Raw genomic sequence first — 9,145 nt, 5'->3', positions numbered from 1 at the left:
ATTTGTTTATTGAAGTTTTAAATAGCTTAATGAAGTTAGAAACCAACAAAATATATGTATTTTTATCCCCCTTACTATTGAGCACTTTCCATTCAGTAGGTTTAGTCCTGCAGGGTGTATACACTCAGAACCATCTGCACAAATGGGCCCCAAGGGCAAAGAATAAATCAAAAGGAGATCACAAAGTAGTTTTATATGAATTAAAATAAAAACAAAATATATCAAAGTCTATACAATGCTGGTAAAGTATTAATTATAGGGAGATTTGTTGCACCAAACATCTATATTGGAAAAGAAAAATATTCTCACATTTGTCCTCAATTTCTGTCTAAAAATTAGAAACTGTAATCAGAAATCTTCCAGCAAACAAAAGCCCAGGACCAGATGGCTTCACAGCTGAATTCTACCAAAAATTTAGAGAAGAGCTAACACCTATCTTACTCAAACTCTTCCAGAAAATTGCAGAAGAAGGTAAACTTCCAAACTCATTCTATGAGGCCACCATCACCCTAATTCCAAAACCAGACAAAGATGCCACAAAAAAAGAAAACTACAGGCCAATATCACTGATGAACATAGATGCAAAAATTCTTAACAAAATTCTAGCAAACAGAATCCAACAACATATTAAAAAAATCATACACCATGACCAAGTGGGCTTTATCCCAGGAATGCAAGGATTCTTTAATATCCGCAAATCGATCAACGTAATACACCACATTAACAAATTGGAAGATAAAAACCATATGATTATCTCAATAGATGCAGAGAAAGCCTTTGACAAAATTCAACACTCATTTATGATTAAAACTCTTCAGAAAGCAGGAATAAAAGGAACATACCTCAACATAATAAAAGCTATATATGACAAACCCACAGCAAGCATCACCCTCAATGGTGAAAAATTGAAAGCATTTCCTCTGAAATCAGGAACAAGACAAGGATGCCCACTCTCACCACTACTATTCAACATAGTCTTGGAAGTTTTGGCCACAGCAATCAGAGCAGAAAAAGACATAAAAGGAATCCAGATAGGAAAAGAAGAAGTGAAACTCTCGCTGTTTGCAGATGACATGATCCTCTACATAGAAAACCCTAAAGACTCTACCAGAAAATTACTAGAGCTAATTAATGAATATAGTAAAGTTGCAGGATATAAAATTAACACACAGAAATCCCTTGCATTCCTATACACTAACAATGAAAAAACAGAAAGAGAAATTAAGGAAACAATACCATTCACCATTGCAACAAAAAGAATAAAATACTTAGGAGTATATCTACCTAAAGAAACAAAAGACCTATACATAGAAAACTATAAAACACTGATGAAAGAAATCAAAGAGGACACAAACAGTTGGAGAAACATACCGTGTTCATGGATTGGAAGAATCAATATTGTCAAAATGGCTATTCTACCCAAAGCAATCTATAGATTCAATGCAATCCCTATCAAGCTACCAACGGTATTTTTCACAGAACTAGAACAAATAATTTCACAATTTGTATGGAAATACAAAAAACCTCGAATAGCCAAAGTAATCTTGAGAAAGAAGAATGGAACTGGAGGAATCAACCTGCCTGACTTCAGACTCTACTACAAAGCCACAGTCATCAAGACAGTATGGTACTGGCACAAAGACAGAAATATAGATCAATGGAACAGAATAGAAAGCCCAGAGATAAATCCACGAACCTATGGACAGCTTATTTTTGACAAAGGAGGCAAGGATATACAATGGAAAAAAGACAACCTCTTTAACAACTGGTGCTGGGAAAACTGGTCAACCACTTGGAAAAGAATGAAACTAGAACACTTCCTAACACCATACACAAAAATAAACTCAAAATGGATTAAAGATCTAAATGTAAGACCAGAAACTATAAAACTCCTAGAGGAGAACATAGGCAAAACACTCTCCGACATAAATCACAGCAAGATCTTCTATGACCCACCTCCCAGAATATTGGAAATAAAATCAAAAATAAACAAATGGGACCTAATGAAAATTAAAAGCTTTTGCACAACAAAGGAAACTATAAGTAAGGTGAAAAGACAGCCCTCAGATTGGGAGAAAATAATAACAAATGAGGAAACAGACAAAGGATTAATCTCAAAAATATACAAGCAACTCCTGAAGCTCAATTCCAGAAAAATAAACGACCCAATCAAAAAATGGGCCAAAGAACTAAACAGACATTTCTCCAAAGAAGACATACAGATGGCTAACAAACAAATGAAAAGATGCTCAACATCACTCATCATCAGAGAAATGCAAATCAAAACCACAATGAGGTACCATTACACGCCAGTCAGGATGGCTGCTATCCAAAAGTCTACAAGCAATAAATGCTGGAGAGGGTGTGAAGAAAAGGGAACCCTCTTACACTGTTGGTGGGAATGCAAACTAGTACAGCCACTATGGAAAACAGTGTGGAGATTTCTTAAAAAACTGGAAATAGAACTGCCATATGACCCAGCAATACCACTTCTGGGCATACACACTGAGGAATCCAGATCTGAAAGAGACACGTGCACCCCAATGTTCATCGCAGCACTGTTTATAATAGCCAGGACATGGAAGCAACCTAGATGCCCATCAGCAGATGAATGGATAAGGAAGCTGTGGTACATATACACCATGGAATATTACTCAGCCATTAAAAAGAATTCATTTGAATCAGTTCTAATGAGATGGATGAAACTGGAGCCCATTATACAGAGTGAAGTAAGTCAGAAAGACAAAGAACATTACAGTATACTAACACATATATACGGAATTTAGATAGATGGTAGCGATAACCCTATATGCAAAACAGAAAAAGAGACACAGAAGTACAGAACAGACTTTTGAACTCTGGGGGAGAACGTGAGGGTGAGATGTTTTGAAAGAACAGCATGTATATTATCTATGGTGAAACGGACCACCAGCCCAGGTGGGATACATGAGTCAGGTGCTCGGGCCTGGTGCACTGGGAGGACCCTGAGGAGTCGGGTGGGGAGGGAGGTGGGAGGGGGGATCGGGATGGGGAATACATGTAACTATATGGCAGATTCATGTCAATGTATGACAAAACCCACTGAAATGTTGTAAAGTGATTGGCCTCCAACTAATAAAATAATATTTAAAAAAAAAAATTAGAAAGAACAAATAAACAAAGAAATAAAGATCAAAGTGAAAAATCAAAAATAAAAGCACAAGAAAATACAGTAGAGAGAAAAGGAAAGCAAAATAAGTACTCTAACGCTGATAAACATCTAGCCATGTGACTCAGGAGCAAAGGAGAAATGACATATATTACCAACATCAAAAGTGAGGCATGATAGTGCTATGAATATACAGATATTAAAGAGCTAATAAGTAAATAATATGAGCAATTTTATGCCTAAAATTTCAACAATCTGGATAAAAATTTTAAAAATTAGCAGATTATTTGAAAAGACAAATCACCAAAAAAGATATTTGAATATCAAATTAGTGGGTGAAAATTTGCTTAACACCATTAGTTATTTATGAATGCAAATTAAAGCCATAATGAGATGGCAGCTCATGACTCTAATAAAGGCTAAAATTGAGAAAAGTGACATATCAAGTATTGAAGAACATCTTGAACACTCATAAACTTCTTGTGGGGAGGTAAACTGGTACAATCACTCACTTTTCCAAAGTAACTTGCAGTTTCCTAAAATGTTAAGTGTGCATAAGACCAGCCATTTCGCTCCTACATGTATACCTTTCAAGACTATATGCAAAATCAGTAAGTTGTACATTAATGAACATAGCAGCATTATCTGTAATAGGCAAAAACTGGACCTACCCCAAATGTCTATCAAGAATACAGTGAAAAAGCAAATTGTAAAATTTGCATTCATGGGATTTGCTTTCAATTCCTCATCAATCAAAAGGGATGAACAATTAATGCATGCAACAATATGGATTAATCTTTAAATCATTATTATGAAAGAAAGTAGTGAATGCAGAATTTATACTGTATGATTAAATGTATATAAATATCTAGAGAATGCAAACTAATCTATAGAGACAGAAAGCAAATCAACAGTTGCCAGAGAAAAGGGGTCCAGTAAAGGGCAAGAGGGAAGGCTACAATGAGCACAAGGAAACTCTTTGGAGTGATGGACACTCTCATTGTTTTGATTGTGGTGATGGTTTCACAGGTGTATACATTTGTCAAAACTGAACAAATTGTGCAGTTTAAATATGTTCAATGTATGATATGCCATTAGAAATGTTGAAAGTAACCTAAGATTGAGGGGATTAGTAACTAAAGAATGAACGTAGAGGAGGAGATCTCTCCTGAAAATTCGGAGTCAGCACTGGCGCAATTCAAAATTGGAGCCACGTGCTGTTGCAGCTGCAGCCAGAACTGCCACCGTCAGAGAACAAGCAGGAAGTGCTTTTCTAAAGGCTAAGGTTGGCCAGAGGATACGCAGAGACTGAGCACAGAGAACAAGCTGGATACAGGGTGTCTGTGGTCTGAGGTGTGAATAAACTTTAGAGAAGAAACTAGGAAAACAACAACAACTTGGACCTAGGCTGGAAGATGTTGACTGGTGAATGCTCAGACAGAGCACACGTGTTGGAGCCCTGTCGTGGAGGCAGGCACAAGGCCTGGGATGCAAATGTCTGCTCCACTAGGGTCTGATGGTGCAGCAAGGTGATGGCCAGCTTTGTCTTGGGGCTGTGAACTTGCTGAGAAAATGTGTGCTTGGGAACAGTTTTGGGAAGAGGAGAAGGATCCAGAAGGAAACAAAACAAACAAATAATTAGTGATAATAAGGGAATGATAGAGGATGAGATGGTTGGATGGCATCACTGACGTGATGGAAATGAGTTTGAGTAAGCTCTGGGAGTTGGTGATGGACAAGGAAGCCTGGTGTGCTGCAGTCCATGGGGTACCAAAGAGTCGGACATGAGTGAACTGAACTGTTCAGTCACTCAGTAGTGTCAGACACTTTGTGACCCCATAAACCGCACCACACCAGGCGGCCCTGTCCATCACCAACTCCCGGAGCACACCCAAACACATGCCCATTGAGTCGGTGATGCCATTCAACCATCTTATCCTCTGTTATTGCCTTCTCCTCCCACCTTCAATCTTTCCCAGCATCAGGGTCTTTTCAAATGAGTCAGCTCTTCACATCAGGTGCCCAAAGTATTGGAGTTTCAGCTTCAATGAAGCTGAACACTTCAGCTGTATGTACACAAACACTTGGCAAACACACATACACAAACACTTCAGCTTCCTGGGTGTTCAGGACTGATCTCCTTTAGGATGGACTGGTTGGATCTCCTTGCTGTCCAAGGGACTCTCAAGAATCTTCACCAACACCACAGTTCAAAAGCATCAATTCTTCGGCATTCAGCCTTCTTCATAGCCCAGCTCTCACATCCATACATGACTAGTGGAAAAAACCATAGCCTTGACTAGATGGAACTTTGTTGACAAAGTAATGTCTCTGCTTTTTAATATGCTGTCTAGGTTGGTCATAACATTCCTACCAAGGAGTAAGCATCTTTTAATTTCATGACTATAATCACCATCTGCATTGATTTTGGAGCCCAAAAAAGTAAAGTCTGACACTGCTTCCATTGTTTCCCCAGCTATTTCCCATGAAGTGATGGGACCAGATGCCATGATCTTAGTTTTCTGAATGTAGAGCTTTAAGCCAACTTTTTCACTCTCCTCTTTCCCTTTCATCAAGAGGCTCTTGTGTTCTTTTTCACTTTCTGCCATAAAGGTGGTGTCATTTGCATATCTGAGGTCATTGATATTTCTCCTGGCAATCTTGATTCCAGTTTGTGCCTTCTCCAGCCAGCGTTTCTCATGATGTACTCTGCATATAAGTTAAATAAGCAGAGTGACAATATACAGCCTTGATGTACTCCTTTTCCTAGTTGAAACCAGTCTGTTGTTCCATGTCCAGTTCTAACTGTTGCTTCCTGACCGGCATATAGGTTTCTCAAGTATTCCCATTTCTTTCAGAATTTTTCAGAGTTTGTTGTGATCCACACAGTTAAAGGCTATGGGCTAGTCAATAAAGCAGAAATAGATGTTTTTCTAAAACTCTCTTGCTTTTTTGATGATCCAGCGGATATTGACAATTTGATCTCTTGTTCCTCTGCCTTTTCTAAAACCAGCTTGAATATCTGGAAGCTCAGGGTTCACATATTGCTGAAGCCTGGCTTGGAGAATTTTGAGCATCACTTTACTAGCGTGTGAGATGAGTGCAATTGTGTAGTAGTTTGAGCATTCTTTGTCATTGCCTTTCTTTGGGATTGGAATGAAAACTGACCTTTTCCAGTTCTGTGACCACTGCTGAGTTTTCCAAATTTGCTGGCATTTTGAGTGCAGCACTTTCACGACATCATCTTCTAGGATTTGAAATAGCTCAACTGGAATTCCATCACCTCCACTAGCTTTGTTCGTAGTGATGCTTCCTAAGGCCCACTTGACATCACATTCCAGGATGTCTGGCTCTAGGTCAGTGATCACACCGTTGTGATTATCTGGGTCATGAAGATCTTTTTTGTACTGTTCTTCTGGATATTCTTGCCATCTCTTCTTAATATCTTCTGCTTCTGTTAGGTCCATGCCATTTCTGTCTTTTATTGAGCCCATCTTTGCATGAAATGTTCCCTTGGTATCTCTAATTTTCTTGAAGAGATCTCTAGTCTTTCCCATTCTATTGTTGTCCTCTGTTTCTTTGCACTGATCATGGAGGAAGGCTTTCTTATCTCTCCTTGCTATTCTTTGGAACTGTGCATTCAAATGGATATATCTTTCCTTTTCTCCTTCGCTTTTTGCTTCTCTTCTTTCCACAGCTATTTGTAAGGCCTCCTCAGACACCCATTTTGCTTTTTTGTATTTATTTTTCTTGGGGATGGTCTTGATTCCTGTCTCCTATACTATGTCATGAATCTCTGTCTATAGTTCATCAGTCACTCTGTCTGTCAGATCTAGTCCCTTAAGTCTATTTCACACTTCCACTAAATAGTCATAAGGGATTTGATTTAGGTCATACTTGAATGGTCTAGTGGTTTTCTCCACTTTCTTCAATTTCTAACTATTTCACCAAACAGAGATCAATACTGAAAAATAATGTCTCCTTTATGAACCTGTGGTGGTGTAGTCACTCAGTTGGGCCCAACTCTTCCAACCCCATTGACTGTAGCCCACCAGGCTCCTCTGCTCATGCAATTTCCCAGCAAGAATATTTAAGTGTGTTGCCATTTTCTTCTCCAGGGAATCTTCCCAACCCAGGGATCTGAATCTGTATCTCCTGCATTGCAAGTGGATTCTTTACTGCTGAGCCACCAGAGAAGAGCTTTATGAACTTACATTTTCTTAATTTTCTTCATGTCCAGAGAATATCAGCAATTTGTCTTGTCCCCAAGTTTACATGTGAATGATTATGAAAATTCTCTTTAGCCTCATAGTTCACTATGGGTTAGAGAATTTGACACTTATATTTCTTCATTTCATCACCTGTGACATTTATAAAGTCGACAACTTGAGTTCAAATCATTCTCAAAGCTGTAGAACTCTATGATTCCAAGCCTCCATTTACTCTTGCATAAAGTTTTTATTTAACATATTGAGTTCAGTTCAGCTCAGTTCAGTCACTCAGTCGTGTCCAACTCTTTATGACCCAATGAACTGCAACACACCAGGCCTCCCTGTCCATCACCAACTCCCGGAGTCCACCCAAACCCAGGTCCATTGAGTCGGTGATGCCATCCAACCATCTCATCCTCTGTTGCCCCCTTCTTCTGCCCTCAATCTTTCCCAGCATCAGTGTCTTTCCAAATGAGTCAGCTCCTCACATCAGGTAGCCAAAGTATTGGAGTTTCAGTTTCAACATCAGTCCTTCCAATGAACACCCAGAACTGATCAAGTAGAAGAAATCAATTATGTTTTCCTTCTGAAAATATCTTTTGACAACAAACTTTTCTAATAGCCTTTTTCATCTCTGTGTTTCTCAGAGTGTAGATTAAGGGATTGAACATAGGAGCAATGATGGTATAAAAGAGAGAAAATATTTTGTCCTCAGGGAAAGTGGTAGGGGGTCTGAGGTAGGCAAAGACTGAAGGACCAAAAAATAAGACAACCACAGTGATGTGAGACCCACAGGTAGAGAGGGCTTTGCGCCTTCCTTCAGCTGAGTGGTTTCTTAAGTTGAATAATATAATGACATAGGACCCAAACAAGAGAACAAAGGTTACTAAGGCAACCATCCCTGAATTGGCAACCACAAGGACACCAACGATGTAGGTATCAGTACAGGCAACTTTCAACAAAGGAAAAATGTCACAATAGTATTGGTCAATTTCATTGGGGCCACAGAAGGGCAAACTGACTATCATAGAGAACTGAGAAAAGGCATGGACGGCCCCACCAGCCCAAGCAGCCACGACGAGGAGGTTGCACCTTGTCCTGTTCATGATAATCGTGTAGTGGAGAGGCTTGCAGATGGCAACACAGCGGTCAAAGGCCATGACTGTAACAAGGACAAAGACCTCGATGATGCCAAAAAAGTGCATGGTGAAGACCTGCAGCATGCAGTTGCCGTAAGAGATGGTTTTCCTTCCCAGGAGCAGGTCACTGAGCAGTGTGGGCGTCACAGAAGAGGTATAGCAGATGTCCATGGAGGATAAGTGGCTGAGGAAGTAGTACATCGGTTGGTGAAAAAGGACACTGCATCGGATGGAGACTAGGATCAGAAGGTTTCCCACCAACAGGGCAACATAACAGAATAAGAAGAACACAAAGCAAAACATCTGTATATTCTGGTCAGAGGAAAGCCCCACAAAAATGAATTCCGATACATTCCTCTGATTTTCCATATGGTGAGTTTAATGGGTATTATGCAAAAAATTGTTGAGTACCTGAAAGAAAAATCAGCACATACATTTGGGTGAAACACTTACAGTAAAACAATAGCAAGTTTACTGTAAAATTATAACCATAAATGTGTCATTGAAGCAAATTCATAAGGTATTTACTGTACTTATGGGAAATTATAGGCTTTTCTTGCCCCATAGCTTCCTTTTGTATCGAAATATTCTATCCTATTGATGGAATTACATATGTATTCTCTTCAGTATTCCTCAACTTTTAAATT

The 9,145-nt window shown here is 39.1% G+C and overlaps 1 protein-coding gene across 1 annotated transcript; it reads right to left on the bottom strand.

Annotated features, from left to right (window-relative positions):
- Positions 1 to 7,928: 7,928 nt before the first annotated feature.
- LOC136175360 (olfactory receptor 4P4-like) lies at positions 7,929 to 8,867 on the bottom strand. The gene has a single exon (XM_065945684.1). The coding sequence runs from the start codon at positions 8,865 to 8,867 to the stop codon at positions 7,929 to 7,931; it is 939 nt and encodes a 312-aa protein (XP_065801756.1).
- Positions 8,868 to 9,145: the final 278 nt, after the last annotated feature.

The sequence above is a fragment of the Muntiacus reevesi genome, chromosome 9 (assembly GCF_963930625.1).
Source record: "Muntiacus reevesi chromosome 9, mMunRee1.1, whole genome shotgun sequence".
NCBI classification, from domain to species: Eukaryota; Metazoa; Chordata; class Mammalia; order Artiodactyla; family Cervidae; genus Muntiacus; species Muntiacus reevesi.
Note: the sequence above shows the minus strand (reverse complement) of the source record. Positions and strands in the feature narration are given on the sequence as shown.